General features: G+C 34.8%; 1 protein-coding gene and 1 long non-coding RNA gene across 2 annotated transcripts in view; one reads left to right on the forward strand and one right to left on the reverse strand.

The window, feature by feature from the left end:
* The window catches only part of LOC150099216 (uncharacterized), a 132,015-nt gene that overhangs the window by 19,498 nt on the left and 90,399 nt on the right, over window positions 1-22,118 (forward strand). The window lies entirely within an intron of this gene.
* LOC150099217 (protein argonaute-2-like) lies at window positions 1,104-10,996 on the reverse strand. The gene is made up of 2 exons (XM_090403586.1): window positions 10,831-10,996; window positions 1,104-5,099 (listed from the first exon to the last, which is right to left on the reverse strand). Exons 1-2 carry the CDS (start codon window positions 10,877-10,879, stop codon window positions 2,044-2,046), a joined length of 3,105 nt encoding a protein of 1,034 aa, XP_090259712.1. The 5' UTR covers window positions 10,880-10,996; the 3' UTR covers window positions 1,104-2,043.

A 22,118-nucleotide genomic window follows, 5' to 3' on the forward strand; every position in this document is an offset into this window, starting at 1 on the left:
ACACACACAAATTTACTGTGTGTGTTTACTGTGTTTCTGGCAGTTCATTTTTATAGTGCTGTGGATGTTTTAAGTATGTTTGCTGTCATTGTCTGTTGGTTGTATTTTTAGTGTTTTGAATTTGTATTTAGGTGTTTTGTTTATTTGAAGTTAACTATGTACTGTTATGTTTTTTTTTTCTCTTGATATAATATTTTGATGCTTTTAGTCGACAGTATTTTAAAAAAGAATATTTTGAAGTGTTTGTTGCCTTCTTGTTCTGCGTTATATTTTTTGTTTTGTATTTAGTTTTTTTAATGTTATCGTGTTTTTTTTATTATTTGTTTGTATGCTATGTTTTTTTTTTGTATGTTTGTTTGAAATCTTGATTTTTTTTTTTTACTTATTTGCATGTTGTTTTCTTTTCTGCTTAGCGTTGTGTTGCGTAACTCACGCTACATCCATCAATGCCATTCATGTAACTGTGTAGATCTCTCGTAAAACTTTAACTTCCTATAAGCAGAACGCAGCAATATAGGCTGTAATTTTGCCTAAGGCGTTAAACCAACAATAAAAATAAATAAAAATAGGCGAAATGGAACCAAAACACTTGAAGAAGTTTTACTGTCTACTATACATAAACATAAATTATACATAAAGTTAAAAAAAAAAAAGATTTATTTGTGCTACTCGCAAACGTACTGAGTACGCCATGGTTAAACTGATCTTTGCTATTAGCAATTAACGCCACTAGCGCAGTCGCACACTGTTCTTTAGGTGGGAGATGAATTTCATCGACTGATATGTGCAACACCACTCACTTACAAGAGGTCTGAAGAGGTTTCAGAAACGTTCCATGTTGTCTCTAGAAACTGAGGAGGTGACTTTTAAAAAAATGCATAAATTAATAACCTTAACTGATTCACAGTGTAAATTTGCTAGAGATTTACATTTCGTGGGTGGTAGTCAAAAAGAAAAAAAGAAGCTGCAATATTATACTTCCTTATAGGATCTCCATTGAAAATGCAGTTATTGGTATTCCTGTCTACTTTTAGAGATTTTGTTCTGATTTTAATACTAAAACTGTTATAACAGTCATTCTGTTTAGTTAGACAGCTGCACACTCTAGAAATAACGTCTTTATTTAGAACACTTGAATAGAAGTACACTTCATTACATCATATCAATTAATTACACATCAACAGAAGTAACATTTAAAAGTAATAACATAAAACCCAAGGAGCGAGTTGAATGTCTTTAATTTTGATATTGGGTTTAATATCACTTTCCCTCACAATATAATCCATACAGATGATGACTAACAGTGGAGATAGCAAGCATCCTTTTCATATCATACTTTGAACCATCTTCATCCTTCACTTCAAATGCTTTAGACTCACGTATAGGCTTCTTCATTCCATAGTCCATAAAGGACCGTAGAATGGAGTAGATATTAGTAATATTCCTAACAGAAATCTTCCACTCGGTCCTTGATGTATAGGTTATACATTGTACAACTCCTATTTGGCTTTAACCCAACTTGTTCTTCTTCAAGTGTTTTCCACAAAGTTTCTTAGCCTTTGCTCAACATGCAAAGTTAATGTTCCCAAATATAGCTTTATATCCCTCTTTCTTTTCTTCACTCACACTCATACTGTATATCCAAGAGGTGACGATTTCTACACAGTGATTCTTGCACCCGCACTCATTTTTCTGACGGGTGGCCAAACACAGCTTGATTTTCCCTGATAACTCCAAAACCAGTCGAATGCAGTCCAGGCATATACAAGCTGCTTAAGCTCACGTTTTATTCTGTGGAGTCCGCATATACTTTGTTTCACTCTACAGTCTCCTCATCATCCACTTCCTTCATTCTTATTTGTATTTCATACACTATCATTTACTGGTTTCACTACATTCTTCCTGTAAACATTAATTTAATCTTAAAAATTACTTTGACATGCTAATTAACAACTCTTTTCTGTATCAATGAACAATCTTATGTATAATTTCCTATAGACTTTTTTTGCCATTTTTTCCCTTTTTCAGAATATTATTAATAACTTAGATGTAAGACAATGAATTCTGAATATCTTCCTTACTTCTTATTAACTGACGCATTGTTTGTATGTCAATTTTACTGTATTTATCGGCATTCTTCTCATACTCACTCATCACATGCATTCGGGCTCGATAGGCTGCCCAGTGTGAGTAATAGACCGGTGCCGGAATGGACACACTGCGGGTGCAGGCTGCATACAAGTGACATAAGTTGTAGCTCAGTCTCTGCAGTTGATCAGCAGTGAAATCACTATCGTCCCACAAAACTACGTAATGGGAAGGCCTACTAGTTCCAACAATTCCTTCGTGGCTCACCAGATAAAACTCAAAGAATGTTCTGCGTGTTATTTCCTCATCCACAGTAGTTCCTGGTAACACATTTCCATTCATTAGGCTGTTTTGATCAGTGGGTTTAAACCGGGTTCGATGACGTTTCTGAACTACAATGAAAGTGATCGGAGGAGTGTATTTCACTCCTCCAACCTCTTTACATGCATCTCGTATTGCTTGTACCTCCTTCTTTAAAACTTCGTCAAACTGACCATCGCTTACTCCATCTCGATAGAATATAATCCTTCCAGGATAATTCCTAGTATTCTTCGCAAAGATTTCCAAGAGATCTTTCACCATATTTTTCATGTCCACAATGACTTCTTGTGATTTCTTTTCTTGTTTTGAATGACACTGCGCAGTTACTCTCGAAGCATACTGGAAGTGTTTGTTATCTTTGCTTCCAACTACTGCAGCAATAGAATATCGGAATTCCCCACTTTGAGGAGGATGGCAAACATCAGCTCCCATGATGATCACAGATTCTTTGAGAATTTCAGAACTTTCTTGAACTTTAAGTATGGAGTTAATGCTTCCGAGTTTAGCATTAATCTGGATACATAAGTTTGCTAAAATTTGATGTTTTCGTTTTGGATTTTTTATCCCTTGTAATGTTGATGTTTTAATACATTGAGTGATGAGTCCTATGTGTTCCCCTTCACAAACCTTCTTCACTTCATCATAATAGTCACCACTGCTGGAAAGAACTATAACTGCTAATTGCAGATGAGGATATTTTACATTTAATGAATACATTATTTTAGTAACATCGATGTTCCGATGGGACTGAATACACACTGCCCTTCTCATTGTCATACCATATTTCTGAGCTGCATCGATGAGTTCTAATTCAAACTGATTCAGTTGACTAACGGATAATCTACCATCAAATCCCAACAATGCCCAGTAGCTAATGTTTACACCTTCATACAGTTGTTTGTCCTTCATCTGCCACTTTCCCAAACTAGGAATAATATTTTCTTCATAATAGCAAAGCTGTGGTGGAGGAAGTATTCTTCCCTGTATTTCAAGTGGATGTGGATCAACTGTTATGCCAAATTCACGTAAAAATGGATCGCTGTTACAGTTTCTCTCTTGTACGATATCCTGAATTTTTTTGAACCTTAAAGATGGTTTCTCACCAGCTGTTTTAACCACTGTCGTCTGCTGTTGTGTGCTTAGAGATTTGCAAGGCTGTTTCATCAAAACACAGACTTCCACAGGCATATAATTCGTACCATTCGGATTTCCTACGTGGAGACAAGGCAGATTTGGAAAATCAAGCTTTCTTCGGTGTTTTTCGAAAAAGTAATCATTAACAGATATCTTTTTCTTTTTGCCCTCCTGTTCAAGTTCAAATTTTAACTCTCTAGCACTTTCTCGTGTTACTTGATTTATTCTATAGTTTCGTTTTCCATCTAAATGAGTTATTTTTACTTTAAGACCTTTGAGTTCTTTGGTCAGTTCCTTAACTTGGTAATCGTGAAGTTTAGCTACAGATTTTAGATCTTTGTTTAGAAAACCACTCATGAAATCAATAATGGATTGCTCAGTGTACACAGCTATGGCACTTCTGTCGAGAGACAGAAGAGGTTTCCAACCCACGTGAACACTTTGAGAAAAACCAAATATCAATTCTTTACCTCCAAATAAATCGCAGTCATCTTTATGGCTTTCCTGATGAAAAAACGAACGCCCAAATGGAAGGTAGACAAGAGATGGGCTATGCCTGAAGATAATTTCAAGGGCCGCTATGGATTCCGTAGGAAAATCCGTACTTTGCACAGATGCTTTCTCTGTAAAGTACTGATGGAGTGGCTCAAAGCTGATGGAACAGTCACTTTGTCCTTTTTTGTACACTGGCTGTATGGTTATTTCGTATTCTTTTTCATGAAATGTGTGGTTTAGTGTCTTTTTGGATTTCAATGGAAGCGGTTTTCTTGTTAAGATATTCTTCTTCCCATCATAAACAGGAATGCAGGTTTTAAAAATTTGATTGTATTTCTGAACGAGGTCATTCACCAGAAGTCTACTTTCTCTTGTGTCCAAACAGCGTGTCTTTTTCTCGCTCTTCTTCTCTGATTGCTGACCTTTACGTTTTATTTCGATATCATAATGATACACTGACCCATCCGGAATTTTAAGTGGAAATAAGTTAACCAGCAACTTCACATTCGTACCTGTGGTTCCATATTTAGCTTTCGCATATTGTTTGGTATACTGATAGGGTGCTAATTGATTTTCAGCTTTCTTGTGATCACCTCCTATTGATTTAATGATGCTTTGTGCAAGTGATGAAGATGGATCATCACTTTGGGAACTCAGTTTCAATAATGTTTCTTCTGGTTGTATTTGGTGAAGAGTAGTCTTCTTTGGTATTGCACCAGTTTCTTTGCCGACAACATCACGCTGTAACGTAGGTGTACCTTCGGAGCTTTCTGGTTTTTCTTTGGAACTCTGAGTTTGAATTCGATCTAATTTTTTAATATCTTTTGTCTTTTCAATAGTTTTTTGTACATGGGATTTTTGTGCTGGTCCCTTTGAAGTTGATGCAACGGCTACCCACGATTTCTTGGGTATTTCCAAATCTTTTAATTGACTTTCTGTTTGGCTTTGGGAGTTGGGTTCGTTCTCTGGCAAAAGAAACAGTGGAGTCGTTTCAGAATTCTCATCGAGACTTTTAGCTCCAGCTGTGACTGGCTGAGTTTCACTTTCAGTGCTGGGTTTATCTGTAAAAAAATGAAAATAAAATAAAATAGAAACAAATAAAAAAAAACAGATTACACTAGTAAATGTTAAAAATTTTAATAACTAAATAATAGAACTTCAATTCACTAAAAGGTTTAATTTATGGATTGTCTTAAACAAAATGTGCTGAATTCTCTTGGCATTAAAACGTAAGAAAATGCTTTAAGCAAATATCGATAATTTAACTATTTATTATTTTGAATATCAATAGAGTTTGCTTCTTTATGTATCCTTTACACAGAATTCAAATTCCATGCTATACAGACTACATTCCATGCTACATCGTTTGTATAGCATGGGACGTTATCTATTGCTATATATAACGATGTACTACATCGCATTCCATGTTTCATTTAGTACATCATTCTCACTTCTTTTTTTTTTTCAATGTGGATTCCACTCACGAAATATTTTTTGTAAACTTAGATTGCATTTGTACTGTGGGTGGATTAAGGATTTTTTTTTCTATTTCGATTATTTTATTTTATTTTTTTAATATTTTAATACTTTCCTCATTTTGGGTCCAATAAATATACTTTCCTTAAGCCTGACTTCTAAAATCTGTTGGAAATTTCCCCTCTTAGGCATTGGACTGCAAGTAATGTTTTGTGTGTAAAAAAAAAAAAAAAAAAGCCATCCATCAACACGAATCTCATCGCCTAACATTAAACCACCGCTGTGGTTTACAGGCCTGAAGTGAGATGAAAAAGAATATAAAAATTCCTTAGTCCATCCATAATGTTCCAGTACCATAGGTTTACAACCTTCCTTGAATGGGAATTACGTAAAAAATCGAATATAGGATATATTACACTTCAGCTGCGGTACTTGATGACCATATGCATTTATTTAAAAAACAAAAAACCTAAAAATCCTCAAAAATTAAGTCTGTATATATCATTGCAAGAAGCCTGTATAAATATATAACACTGCTTGAAAAGAAGTCAACAGTTATCCTTCCATAGTCATTCTAGTCATAGCAGAGACCAAACGTTGAACATTTTGGCCACCTCAGACCTCTAAGCGAGGCGGTGGTCTCACATCTAATTCCTATTGGAACATAATGTATTCGCGGGAGAGCACTCTACTCCACTCGGCTACACACATTTAACAGTTTTTCCACTATTACTATAACTACCACAACCGCCATCTACCGTCCATTTTTGTTTGTAAATTCAGTATATGTATGGGATGAAAATCTCCGAGATCGGCCAACTCACTTCAGATGAAAAAGCCCATATAAAGATTCCTATAGTAAAGAAGAGAATGGAACTTTCTAATCAAGGGGGTGCTCATACTATCGTTTTTCCGATTGCGCTACGGAAGCGGTTCTTTTTTCTATTTTTATGAATTTTATATATTTTTTGGGTGCTAATATTATAACAATATCAGCACCTCCATCATGTTCAGAGATTCATTGAGTCTATGCTATGCCACTTCCTGTGGAAAAACGTACCTAAAATATATATTGTTGCGCATTCTTTAAATGAGAATATTATACAAATCCTTTTTCCATTCAGTCCTAGTCTTGTGTTCTATGTGAAGAAAGCGTATAATTAGTTTCTGTTATTATTATTATTATTATTATTATTATTATTATAATTATTATTTTCTAAGGTGATATGAATATGCATTTAGTGGAGGGAATTGACTATAAAAGCATCCAGAAAAAAAAAAAAAACATTAGAAACTGTGAGATTGGTTTTCATATCGTTTTAAAAGGGGATATATTCAGGGAAAAGAAGATCGCAATAAACAAACAAAAAAAAAAAAAAAAACGGTACTTATGGTAAGCAATACAGTATATATGTGTATTATATTAAATACGAATTTACCCCCTCAGTATATGTACGTGCACTTTGGAAATGGTGCCATTTTTCGCCGAGGCGCAGCCATTCTCCTCCAATGCAAACCGCATTCTGATATCAAAAGTTAAACCTCCCCCCCCCTTTTCAATATGTCACTTCAGGTAGAAGAGCATGCCGATCACACCTGACGTAACGAGGCGTGCATTGTGGACTTTCCATCCGCGTGATGTGTAATGGAGCCTTCAAAGGCATAGAAATAGTTCCATTTTCAAATTACGATAATTCAAAATCTACTTAAGTACGCATAGTTCTTTGCTTCTTTTATAATAAAACACAGGTAAATGATTACATAGTTACGAAACTTTTCAAATTTCTATGGGAATGAGCCAGTCAGCATTATTACAGTAATTATACGCTGAGCATTTTACATGAAACCGAACACCACACTTCATCCATCTCGCTATACGACAACGCACTCCTTGAGCGGAAGAACACACACCGTTTGGCTGATCAACTGCTAAAAGGGTGCAATTTTTAAAATGCGATGTTTTCTAAAATTCAAGACTATCCAGTTTGTTTTCTCCGGCATTACAGAGGTAAACAACATTAATTTGAAAATACTGAAATTCCTAGCGGAAGGTTTTGTTTTTCACTCATACGAAACTTGTATCAGTTAAGAATGGGAAACAGGTAATTTAGAGGCCATCTGATGGCCAATCACTTTTAGTTTCATTTTCGTAGAAACTATTTCGCTTAGCCTCTACGAGAATGAAAAAGAATACATTAGTCGATTTATTTATTAATAACTATTGTTTTATTTAAAAAATAAAATAAAATACTATAATTTTATTTTAGTACTCGAGTACTCTGACAGAAAAAGATAATCGGATTGAATCTATGGGAAACGACCCTGGAATGGAAAAGGGAAAACGAAAATGGAAACAACAAAATATAATACACATAGCAAACTGGAATGTAAGAGGAATAGCATATAAAGAAATAGAATTAGACCAGTTATTAAATGAAAGAAATTTTAAAATAGCAGTAATCACTGAAACAAAAAAGAAATTAAAAGGAACTATGAGAACTGAAAATTTTAATGTGATATACAGTGGAGTCGACAGAGACCAAAGAGCACAAGCAGGAGTCATGATTTGGATTCATAACTCCCTTTCAAAACAGTTAAAACATTATAAATTATGGAATGAAAGAATAATAGAAGCTAGAATAAAAATAGATAGAGGCTATTTAACAATAATTGATTTATATGCTCCAGAAGAAGGAAGAGAACAGGATAATATTGATTTTTATAATCAGCTACAAAACATATATAATAAAATAAATAAAAATGATTACGTAATTTTAGCAGGAGACTTAAATGCAAGAATTGGAAACACAAAAATTAATAATAATATAGGAATACATGGAGAACACACTCTAAACAGAAATGGTAAAAAATTGATTGACTTTGTAGTTTATAATAACCTAAAAATAATGAATTCCTTCTATAAACATAAAGACATACATAAATATACTTGGACAGCAAGAGGATGGAAATCAATATTAGATTACTTCATATTAAATGAAAAGACATCAAAATTTTTATTAGATGTTAGAGTTCACAGAGGATATGAAATAAGCAGTGACCACTTCCTTGTTAAAATAAAATTAAGATTACCACCTAAATGGCTACAAGTAACAAGAACAGAAAGAAAAATTGAAGCATTTGTTTATAAAACTAGACTATTGAATGACATAAATGTACAATGGCTATATGAACAAAGAATTAACCAGTATCTAGATAAAATAAAACAAAATGAGAAATAGAAATAGAATGGCTTAATATAAAAACGATACTAAATGCAGCAGCAAATGAAAGCTTAGGAAAGACCAAAAAATTCAATAAAAGAAAAAAATTGAAGATCTGGGATGATACAATCAAAGAAATAATCAAAACGAAAAAAGAAGCCTATCACAATGGTTAAGCAGTAAAAGATTAGAAGATGAAGTAGAATATAAAAGAATAAGAGCCATAGCTAAAAGAGAAGTCAGAAAAAGACATAGAGAATCATGGAATAAATTTGTTTCTAATTTAGAACATGATTTATATAAAATAAGACCCAATGTATATAAGCTTTTGAAACACCTAAATGCGGATACCAAAGAAAACATAAAATTAAACACTGAATTGAAATTAGAAGAATTTCTAAATTACTACACAGAACTGTGGACAGACAAATATTTTAAAAAAGACAACTGGCAAACAATTAACGAAAATGAAAAGGAAATAACTGAAGAAGATTTAGAAATCAGCCTGAAAGAAACAAGAAACGGAAAATCACCTGGAGAAGATAAGCTAGGTTCAGAACTATATAAATATGCAGGAACAAGATTCAAAGGAAGACTCTTATTATTTTTAAATAAAATTTACTCAACTGGTATCCCCCCCCCAATAGAATGGAAAAAAGCAATTGTGATTCCTATCTTTAAGAAAGGTAATAGAGATGACCCTAAAAACTATAGAGGTATCAGTATACTAAATTAATGTTACAAAATATATAGCAGAATCTTAAATAACAAACTAATGAAATATTCCGAAAACTTTATTCTAGAGTTACAAAATGGATTTAGAAAAGGACGATCATGTATAGACCCAGCCTTCTGCCTAAAATTAATAATAGAGAAAAGAAGAGAATATAATTTAGAAACACATATTGCATTTATTGACTTTGAAAAAGCATTTGACAAAGTTAAAGGAAACATATTATTTAACATATTAAAAGAAAGACAAATTCCAAATAATATCCTAAAAGCTGTCACAAGTATATATGAAAATAATCAAATACAAATAAGATTAAATCAGGAGCTATCATATACAAGAGAGATAAACCAAGGGGTCCGACAGGGATGTCCCCTCTCTGCAACTCTTTTTAATATTTACCTAAATGGAATAAAAATTTCCATCAAGATATTAAACTTTTTCCTACTGTGAACTTAAACACTCTCCTTTTTGTCGACAACCAAATAATAATTACAAATTCTGAAGATAACTTACAGAAAGCTATTTTAAATCTAAATGAGATATCCAAAGATTATGGTATGATAATATCAACGGAAAAATAAAAAACGATGGCCTTTAAAGGACATGATCCAGCAAGAACTAAAATAGTATTAGATAACAAGATCTTAGAACAGGTGAATTCATTTAACTACCTAGGATGTATGATCACTTGTGAAAATGAAAAAGATATAAACATAAAAATTGCAAAATATTTAAAACTAACAGGAGTAATTAACTCTAATTTAAACCAAACCTAGTTCAAAAACAAACCAGGCTAAAAGTATACAATACATTAGCCCTACCGGTCTTAATGTATGGAAGCGAAATCTGGACAATAAAATAAAAAGACAAACGAAGACAACAGCAGAAATGAAGTTTATGAGAAAAACTGCAAAGTATACCCCATTTGATCACAAAAGAAACGAAGATATTATGAAAGAATTAAACCAAGAACCAGTAATTGAAAAAATTAAAAAATATAAACATAGATGGAACACGTTCAAAGAATGAAAACAGAAAGATTACCAAAACAAGCCTTAAAGTACAAGCCACTAGGAAAAAGAAAACCAGGACGTCCTCTTAAAACGATTCAACGATGACTTCTAAGGCCGGAACAGGCCTAAATCCTTGATACGTATGATGATGATGATGACTATAATTTTATAGAACTAACTTACTAAAATAGTGGTTTTGTTTTATGTGAAAAACTGTTTAAGAAAGTGAATAGTTACGTAAGGTTTGCTGGAGCAAAGGTTTATAAAGTGACAGTTCATAATGAGGGAGATGTCTGAAATGTAGAAAATAGCACAACGAGTAAAATTTCAAATAAATATTAAAACTTACCGGATGGGTTCTTATCCGAAGACTTCTTTTTCTTGTGTTTCTTTCCCATTACTAATGCACTTCAAGATCTTTTAATTAATTCTCTAGTATTAGCGGATGATGTGATAATAAATTATTCGTAATATTAAATATATTAAAGTTTAACACAAATGCACCGCTACTGAGAATTTCGTATGACTACTGTTAACCGGAATGCTGCTAATATTCTAGGATAGTTTCTACGAAAATGAAACTAAAAGTGATTGGCCATTTAGATGTCCTCTGAGTTACTTGTTTGAAGTTACACTGTGACGTGTTTATTTATGAGGTAGTCATGGTTTCCAAATGTTGGAACATTGCCAGCTACCAAACGCGGACTATTGTTTGATATTTATTTCTTTATTTTTACGCTGAACTAAATAAGCTGAGCAACACGTATCATGTATTATCATAAAATATCAATATGTTTGAATAAATTATTCCAATTAATAACGTAATTTTAAAATAAATTTATTTTCAGAGATATCACTTTAGCTATTTATTAACAAACCAATGAGAATAGCTTATGAATAATTATAGAAATAGCGATAAATCATGTATATTTGGGGGAAAAAAAAAAGAAAGAAAACTTCATATATTACTACTATAATATTTCTAATCACCAAACTTGGTATTTAAGAAATGCGTATTATATTATACACTGTATAAGTGCATATGCTTTCCATGACACGTTTAAAAGCAGTAAGATAATAGCTAAATGACAAGATGCGATTAATGGACTCTTAATTCCTATACTGGTTGACGAGATCATGTGATGTAAGATTGCTCTGTGAGCACCTTGGCTCTCCGATTGGGCATGTATCACCGGGGCTAAAATTTACCGTGAAGAATAATGCTTTAAGGGATTTGTGTTTTAATGTCTTTTTTATTGTAGTCTGCTTGGCGTACTAATTGATTTAGGCTATCATGTGACAATTTATAATGGTGAGCCATGGATTACCCAGATATTTGCTCTGATATTTAGGGAGTTTTAGTGGAAGGAAGGTAAAAAATCCTTTGCATAAAAGTAGGCTCTGAGACTGTGATGGAAGCTTACAGACCGATCACTATCTCGGGAGTGTTGGGAAAGTTGGTTAAAGACAGATTTCAGGAATGGGTGGATAAGAATATGATACTTTATGAGGGTCAACATGGTTTTGTTAAAGGTCGGTCTTGTTTTAGTAATTTATTAACTTTTTATAATAGAGTGACAGGTGAGTTGGACAAAGAAATGGCTACACAGCGAAACTGCTGGATTCTGCTAAGGCTTTTTACAGGATATCCCATGGAATACTGTTACGCAAATTAGAACAAATGAGGATGGATATTAAACTGGTGATGTGGATAGGAGAATGCTCATGGACAGATACCAAAAAAAGTAGTGCATGGAGGAGAAGAGTCCAAGATGAAGCAAGTGACCAGTGGTATGCCTGAAGGCTCTGTGCTTGAACCATAATTTCTATATAAATGAAATAGGAAATGGCTTGAAGGGAGATATTCAGTTGTTTGCGGATGATGCAAAGTTGGGTAACGCAATAATTAACTAAGCTGACTTAGAGAGCTTGTGGGATTTAAATAAGCTGGTAAAATGGGCAAAAGATAATGGATATCAGTTCAACGTGGAAAATTTATGCATTTTGGGATACAAAGATTACAAGCTGTGTACCACATGGAGGGTACTGTATTCCAGGAAACTGATGAAGCCAGGGATTTGGGGAAGTAGTCGATACAGATTTGGGAAAGTTTAGAGGGCACATTGCTAAAGTAGCCTGGGTAGCTCACAGGATTACTTGGTTATTGAAGAACACACTAACATGCAGCTATAAAGAGGAATAATAACTTCTTCAGTAATTCAGATGTGGATTACTGTGCTCTGGTCTGGTCGCCTGGATTCCTTGGAGATGAGGAAGTGGTAGAAAAGATTCAGAGACGCGTGACCATGTTGGAGAGTGTGGTTAACAAGGAGATGAGGACTTGATTTTTCGCTTGGAGAGTGGTGAATGAATGGAATGCGTTGCTTGACTCAGTTGTGAGTACTTCGTCTGTAAAAGAAGAAATATGATAGATATTGTGTGTGTGTCTCCCACGATGAGTCTTCGGACTCCGCGGAGATGCCCGTATAATAATAATCTGTACTTATTATTATTATACTAGAGAAGTTAGAACAGGGGTTGACTGGACAAGCGGGCTTGAGGAATTTCCCGGTAGGCTGCCTGGCAAATGGACCAAAATATCTGCCGTGTGTTTATTTATTTATTTTTAACTGATACAAGCATAATATTATTCCGAAAATACGATCTAAACAAAATGCTGCGCTTGTAAATTGGTCCACGTCAACGAGAGTGAGGTCTTCCCCCCCCCCCCCTCCCGCACTGCGCAATATTTTGCAACTGCATATGGCTGGCTATTCAGCATTCATTTGTTTTGTAACTATATGCATTTGTAGCTACTAAATAAAAAATAATTAACATTATTTTCCAAAAGTTTCATCCAAAATATTCCGATTTTAATGAGAAATTGAATTTCGACAAGACGGTGTACTTCCTGTCGACATTAATTAACATATAATACTAAAATGGAAAAATATTTTTCTTTTGTCTCGTCTTTTATACCGAAGCTGATAATGTTTTTTACAAGATTATGTGAATCACACTAAACACACACACACACAAAGGGAATCACAGAATTGTTGTTAATAATGGCAGATGTTTACAGGGAAAAGAAGAAGGCGCGTGGGAATGACGTCAGTGTATCAAACACTGAGATAAGCCGAAGGCTAAACTTGAATCCAAATCATGACTCCTGCTTGTGCTCTTTGGTCTCTCTCGACTCCACTGTATATCACATTAAAATTTTCAGTTCTCATAGTTCCTTTTAATTTCTTTTTTGTTTCAGTGATTACCTCTACTGTTTGTTATAGTTCGCCCACCATTTCTAGATCCCTTCTTGGCTTTGTGCCAAGAATAGTCGATTCATGCTGAAGGGGAGAAAGAAATGAAGGATGTACGAATTGGTCGCCAACATGCGAAATCACGTGCTTTCTTGTCTGTCGCTGTACTAGTACTAGCTTGATTTTTGTTGTTCTCTTTTTGCATTATTTTTTTATTATTAATTTGTATGATGGATCCAGTACAGTCAACAAGTTCTATTGTTACACGTTTCAGTAGCTCTTGCAAAAGAATATTGAATAATGTGCTGACATTCTGCGAAAAAGAATCGTCAGAAGGCCGTCTTCTTGTTCCCCTTTCTCAAGTCATAAAACGTGCAAGTGCAATTGCGGGCGTATCGGGGTCGACTGTTAAAAGAATTCGTAGGGAATCAAAAGGTGAAGGTAAGCCAAAATTTAAATCTCCTAAAAAAAAAAAAAGCGCCAGAGAAAGAAAACCATCGAAACCGTAGCTTTGAACGATTTTGATGTAGACGTTATAAGAAGAGCTATTCACGAATTTTACGTATTCGAGAAAAGAGTGCCAACTCTTCTGAACTTGATTCCTGTGCTTAAAGAAAAAATTAATTTTCCTTGGAAAAGAGAAACTTTAAGGAAAATACTTCATGAAATCGGATTTTGTTTTAAAAAGTCCCAGAATAAAAGGAAACTTATCGTGGAGCGAAATGACATTGTTTTATGTAGAACGCAGTATTTGCACGTATTAACACTCTACGTACATTTTTCCAACTGTTATACAAGCAAAATAGTTACACTTTAAAAACATATATGTTGTTAAAAAGCAAATTAAAGTTCGTAATCCTGCGGTCAGGGTCGGTTTTAAACTGTTAGACGCCTGCGTGCTAGAGATAATTGGCCGCCCTTGAGGGTAAGGCTACCCTAGTGTTTTTTTTTTTTTTCGAACATGTACAGCAGTGAATAGAACATATGCAAGAATGGTGATAGCCATGTTGACGGAAAAAAATCGTACAGAACATTACCATTCTTGTGCATATGTTCTATTCACTGCTGTACATGTTCGAAAAAAAAACAAAAATAAAACTAGTGTAGCCTTACCCTAACAATGCAGATCGCGAATAAATTTACAGCATAACCCAGAATATTACTGTTAGTACGTTTTTATGACAGTATAATGTAGCCTAATTGACAATGGAAAATTCATGAAATATTTTGTATATAGTAGGCTATTTATTTTAATTTTATAAAAATAGAAAAAGTACAACGAATGTATAAATTATACCAGACAGATGCAAAATGTAAAACTTCCCAAACAGATGCAATCATTACGACAGAACATTGCTCTTCTTGCTTTTTTATTTGCGAATTCATCAATAACATTTGATAATTCTAATTTTTCAGACAAATCCTTTTCTATTGCGAGCAATCCTAAATCACTGTCTTGGGTCATTGATGATCTTAAATATATTTTAATAAGTTTGAGTTTCGAAAAGCTCCTTTCACCTGATGCTACACTAACGGGTGATGTGAGGAAAATTCTCCAAGCTATGAATAGATTTGGAAATGATGACGTCAAGTTATTTTTTGCAATATATGTCACATTGTTTAATGGGTCAGTTTCTGTAATGCCACCGCTAAAAGTTCTGTTCGTTATCAGCTCATTGAAGAGCTCAACACCATCAATATCTTTAATATATTCCCCATCTTTATTAATTTGAAGGAAAACATCTAAATCAACACAAGCTTTTTGAATTCTTTCTTCGGTCATTTCTCTGAATTCACAAAGAAATTTAAATACATTTTTACATTTATTCAGAATTTCAAATCTTTCCTTAATGGAATTTAATGCAGTATCAACAATTACCAGATAAAATTGTATTCTAAACAATTCTTTAGAATTTTTTATTTCTTCATCAAGTTCATCTGGGCTTTCATAATGTAAGTGTCGAACTTCAGTTCTGTTCCTTACAAGTGAAAATTCTGATACTACGTTTACTTCTTTTGCTAAAACGTCTGGGTCTATAATATAAGTATTAAATGCTTCATCGCATCTAGCCACCCTTAAAAATTTATCGAGCTCACCCAAAACATTAAGAGCTTCATTTATATTAGATTCAGGAGACTGCGACATTTTGCTTACGACATCAATTTTTGACAGAATATCGTTCCATATAACAATTGGGCAAATGAAATTGAAAGAATCAATCTGATTGAACAGACACTGAGCTGTAGGTTTTGTTTTCATGTCTCTGGAATTATCAGCTAATATATCATTTAAACGTTTTAAGACTTCACTTAATTGCAAACTGATAATCTGAATATTCTTGAATAATGTTAAAAAAATTAACTGTTTCAAATGTGTTTTTTTTTTTTTTTTTTTTTTTTTTTTTGCCAGCATCGTTTACAACAAGATTTAAAGAATGAGAGATGTACGAGGTACAAAAATGGCTCTAGGATTTATATTCCTAATTTTGTTCTGAAAACCGTTATGCTTTCCACGCATATTTCCCCATTATCATTACCTTGTCCACGCATATTTGAATATCTAACTCATAATCTATCAAGAGTCCACCTAAAAGATAATTACATAAACCTTCCCCTGTAGTGTATGAAACTGGATAAAATCGAAGAAATAATTCTTGAATTGCAACGTCAGAAGCGTCAATATTTACAATTTTTACTACAAAAGATATCTTGTGACTGGCATCTGGAGTGCAGTCGAGAATTATAGAAAAATATTTCGCCTTTTTTACAAATTCCTTAATTTTTGATTTAAAAGCCGTTTGCTAAAACAGATATAATTTCGTTTTGAAAAGAATGACCTAATTAATGGGATATACCATTTCTAGAATTTTGAGATTCTGTTATGTTATTTACACGCTATGAAATAATAGGGTCAAATTTTGCAAACATCTCTACGTCCTTTAAAATATTTCCATTATTTGCTTCTTATAATTTCTTATTTGTACCTCTGAAAGCTAAACACTGCCCTGCTAAAAATGGTACAATTGCAACGATTCTTTTGATGATGGCTGGCCATCGTCCTTTTTCAGATTCCAAATGCCATTGCTGTTGTTTATCAATCGTACAATTGTTGTCAAGGCGTGTTTTTAATTCAAAGCACTTTTTACAATTTTGCACATGTTCTACACTCGTTTCATGTCGGGATAAATTAGTGGCCAAATGTCGCCAATCTGAAAACCTCTGACTGTCTGTTAATTTGTTTTTCTTTAAAGCAAACATCTTACAACAAAAGCAAAATACACTATTGGATTTTTCAGAATAGATTAACCAAGTTCCTTGAACTTTTTCACCATTAGATAAGAGTCTTACAAACTGTGACGTGGAAAATGATCTTCCATTGTTATCTTTAATAAAGCTTATATTTTGAGGTGTTACAGGCCCCTTATTATGAGTTCTAATAACCGATTATTAACAATAGATGGCCAGGTACAAGGATCCCCTAAATCACATTCTATCTGAATTCAGCACAATTACCAGAAGGCCTACTTTGTAAATTATTCCCACAGCTTGATTTCGGCGTTGACTCTTCCTCCTGAACGAAATTCAAACTTTTCATTTGATTTGCCATTCCATTTTGATTTCACTCTTACTGTCTGGAAAAGGTTCTGAAGTGATTGATGTTGTTGAGTTATCTTCGTATAACTTTACATATTTCAGTATGAATCCTCGTAATTTTTCTTCGTCGCTTTCATTCTTTCTTTTGCGATAAAAAGCACCAGATGGACGTTTAGTTTTCCTATCCGACATATCTAAACATATAATAAAAAACATTAATAACAAGGGTAATAATAATAATAAGCACGAATTATTTTTTCTCTTTTTGAATGAATAAATAAATGTTGTAATGACCCAAACTGACTTAAGCCTTTCTGTACAGATTCCGAAAAAACTCCGATCTGTCCGTCCGTCAATCTGTCTGTCAAGTCTATCTGAAAGACGGTGGTATATTTTATAACAGGTATTAGAGAGAAAAAAATTGTAATTCCATTTTTTTCCAGTTATGTATTTTTAGTAGCAAAAAACTAGGCCAAAAAGCTATGGTTCGCTTGAATGAACATTCCTTGTTGAGTGAAGTTTTTAAAGAGATAGAGAACGAAACCCAAAGAAGATATTTCGAAGTTAGCACCGCTATAAGTTTTAACAATGTTACGTTCCTATTTCATCGCCAATATTTTTAAATTAACTATGGCTATATCGAATTTATTCCATCGGCCGCCCTAGAGATTTGGTCGTCTGCGTGCACGCACGCCCTGCACATCCATTAGAACCGGCCCTGCCTACAGTTATCCGTAAATATCTTATGGCCGAAATGGGGAAACTTTTAATGGTGTATTGATGACCAAATTAGTTGGCGTGTTCCCTTAGATTGCGTTCCATGGTGCCACCAGGAATCGAAACTTAAAATCAATTATTCATAGTAAATTACATAAATAAATTAAGAAAAATTATAAATTTAAAACTTAATGCTAAAACAATTGAAAATGTTTATTACAGTGGATCTCAATGAGTCAGAAATTTTCAAGGTTTTTAATGCCAATTCATCTTTAAAAATTGTATTCACATTCCACGTAGCTAGTTTAACTTCGTGATAGGCTTGCCATGCAGTAATCACTTCTGTAATAAAAGATATTCAATTTATATCGAGATAGTCTTATTGCGTTTACGTGTGGGTCACTTTTCGTACCATTTAGTCTTCTCCATCACCTTAACCGTGTAAACTGCAATACAATTGCAATTGAAATATAATAAAAAAGGGGGACGGGAATGCGGTAGCCATCTGCTCAGCGGAGACTTCAGCAAACGGAGTTTCAATGGATGCCTTTCCGACATCGTTTGTAAGTCGAGCTTTGTCTGATCTACGTAAGTCGAGGACTGTTTTTAGTTGTATATATTTTTAAGAAATCTGGAAGTTTGCATATTATAGACATAAACATTACCTTCTTTATTCCAGCAAACTTAAAAAAAAAAATCAGCTAACGCCTTTTTATTCCCGTATACGGGGAGTAGGCGAGGCCATTTAGCCCTATCTAACTTTTGGAGACTGAGTGGGCAGTTCAATTTCCACTGGTGCCAATCAGAGATAGATGGCCCAAGGCTATCACTAATTAAGCGGTACTCAGTGAAGAGAGACGGCTCAAATGTGCCTCCATCTCGTGGTCCTTAACCCTAACACAATATATTTAATGTCTGAAATAATGTGGGTTCTACGGTCGATTTTCTTGAGTTTACGGAACGAAAAACCCGAGTTTCCGGGAGGAAAAACCTGCTTAATCAATAAATTATCATAAAAAAACCTACATATATTATTATTTTCCCTAAAGTGCATGAACTTGAATATCCTCTGTTACCAACTATGGACTCAACAGAAAGCCCTACGTATAAAATTTCCAACTTCTTCCTCTCAAATCATCGTACTCCCTTTACTGAATATCGTGGACCTCTTCAACTTCGTTGATATGAATTCATGATATTTCATCTGGAACGAGAAACGACAACTGAACGACTGTGATGGGCTTCCCTGATCACAACAAAAAAATTGGGTAAGAAATCCAAAACCCTCTCTTTGGCACCACTACACACTGTTTGGAAAGAAGTCAACGGCACCCTCATCGGCAAGTTTAATCGTGCGACGTAAAGAGTCACGTGTTTCTTGCCACTATAAATTGGAGAAATGTGATGTTCGCAAGAAGTTCAACTGTGTCCTGTTGAAAGGGTTGCGAGAAGGGAATTGATGGAGTTTGAAAGAGGTGTTGCGATATGATGACATGTTTCAGGCCTATCTGTTTAGCCAAGTGTTGAAAAATTGGGCCATCTCGGATCAACAGTTGCTGTACATACTGAGATGGAAGTGCAGGGAGCCAACTGCAAGTGCTGCCTTCTGTAGATGACCTACCACACTCAGCCAACGTGAGCGTAGGATGCTACGAAGGATACCACGTAAAAACACAATTCATTGACTAACACGTGAATGTGCAGTTCCAGCTTTAGACTGGAACATGAATCTGCATAAAACATTCAGAACAGAGGCTAACAACAACATGTGTTTCCATGATAGAACCGCAATATGCCAGCCCAACATTACCCGAACCAGCATGCAGCGTCGTCTTCAGTTGGTCAAGAGCCTGCACAGTGAGACGTGGAAGCTTGGAAAGTTTCCACGTCCCATTGTACATGCTCTTTCACAGACAACACCATAAGGAGTTGCTAGATAGCGATGAATCATATAACATTCTCTATCAGCAGACGCGGATGTGGACATGGGAGATGCTTTGTGAACGTCTCTTACCAGAGTGCATAACTCCAACTATGAAATTTGGAGGTGGCAGCGTGATGTACGGTCCTGTTTTCCTGGTTTTTCCTTGATCTCTGTGGTGCCATGAACAATGAACTCCAACGGGTATATGAAAATCGATGCAATGCTTCAATTTTTGTGGCATTTCTACAGAGCTGACCACTTTCTCTTTCAGCAAGACAATGCGCCGTATCTTGCTGAAAGAGAAAGTTTGGCTGCTTCTGTAACTGCGTAGTTTGTGGACATGAACGTCACTACAATTGACTGGCCTCCACAGAACCCTGATCTCAACCCTATTGAACATCTTTGGGATGAAGTAGACCGTCGAGTGTGGTCAAGGGTGACCACAACCCTCCGCTCCGCAGCTGTGGACGCCTTCCAGCACCTCGTTACATGCTTACATGAAGAATGGTTCAAAATTAAAACATGAAGAATGGTTCGCATTGATCGCTATTGTACGCTGGTGGAAAGTATGCTCATTGGATTGCTGCACTCATGGCAGCAAAAAGAACTCCTTCATCGTATTAAGGTGATCGACATAATGTGATTTGTTCATCACACTATGGTGTCCGTCCACTTCTTTCCAAGCAGGGTATAGATGATGTGTTTGCTGACGCTGTAGCAGCATTAACCATTATTGAGAGGAGTGGGAATTATTTGAATAGTCTTCTCGCTGAATTACATCAAAGTTGTCACGAAGAGGCTGCCACTAAAGCAGTCTTATTGTGTCAGGCTGCAAGATGTTGCTCATGAACTTACGACCACTGCTTCTGCATATTATCTGGTTGCATCGCTATTAGCGAGGTTTCCGTTTTCGAATTAGATGAATATTGCTTGTGCTTATAGTTTATGCGGGACGGGAGCTGCTTTAGTTAGCATTGGCACATTTCGCAGGCGCCATTTTTGGTTTTCACTATTGGCTTTCAGCAATCCTACCCTCTTTTTTACGTCATTGATTATCTCACTGCATATCGGTAGATACTAATTTTTTGTTTCCTGTTGCTCTTCCTCGCAAAAGGATAATAGATTAAATTTATGTCGTCTAAAAATTTTGTTAGACTACGGTAGTCTGCGAACATCTCTGTTTTGAGTCCTGAAAAAGTTAATCTTGCGGCTTTTGACAGCGGTCGCTAGTGGTGCTGTATGCTCGCTCCTCGATAACGTTGTTGATCGCGTTCATAGGCACCGCAGTCGTATTAGTTATAGTTTCGTTCGTTTTCTTTCTTTCTCTTCACCTAAAACATAAGCAGCTTGTGGCGATCACTGATCATTGTAGTAGAATCTTCAGGAGGTGTCTGCGATTGAATAATTTGCATATCAGCAGAACTGCCAGCTGTGTTTGGTGTTGTGATGATAACGAATTAGACTTCGCAACAGATGCCGTATGGTCACTCCGATGCTCGGTTATGTGCCACAGGAGTCCTCTCCAGGAAGTCCTCTTGTATGCTTTTATGGAGGCTTCAACTGTCTGAAGATCAGTCACTCCACACCAGTGGTGTGTTGGTAAATTTTTAACAACCGGCTCGCTTTATGAAAAATTTGATTCTTCACAAAGTTCTATTATATCTTCAGATGTCTTTGTTTCTGCTTCTTCAAATTTTGTCCTTTTTAATGTTTAAGAAGTTTCGTTCTATTTCATTTTTTCAACTAACCTTTTCGAGCGCAAAACTCTAACCCTGATTAAAATTATTTTAATTATTAAAAAAAAAGAAGAAAAAACCGAAATAAAGACATATATTAAAGAAAATTTTCCTATATTACCTACAACTTACTTATTATGAAATGAAATCCTGAACAACAAAAAAAAGTAACATTAATATTGCCACTCATGGTCGATCAAATGACCAGAGACTGTAGCCGTCGCGACGAATTTTTGTATTTATCGATAGTGGAACAATGTTGCAATGTTTCCAAGAACTTAATGTTGCAAGTTCTTGGAAATTCGCCGAAAAATAAGGCATTATTGTTTATTCAAATGCCCAGTTCTGGAGTTTTGATAACGTGTTTGTGTTTTAATGAATACAGACATTGTTTAGTAAATAAAATCGT

Source organism: Typopeltis vanoorti, chromosome 14 (genome assembly GCF_054136105.1).
Source record: "Typopeltis vanoorti isolate ZY-2024b chromosome 14, IOZ_Tvanoo_1.0, whole genome shotgun sequence".
NCBI classification, from domain to species: Eukaryota; Metazoa; Arthropoda; class Arachnida; order Uropygi; family Thelyphonidae; genus Typopeltis; species Typopeltis vanoorti.

Excerpts from the sequence above, each read along its gene's own strand:
- LOC150099217 (XM_090403586.1), bottom strand. The coding sequence starts at position 10,879 with ATGGGAAAGAAACACAAGAAAAAGAAGTCTTCGGATAAGAACCCATCC. Across the intron at positions 5,100-10,830 it reads TTCGGATAAGAACCCATCCG|ATAAACCCAGCACTGAAAGT; the intron begins GTAAGTTTTAAT and ends ATTTTTTTACAG.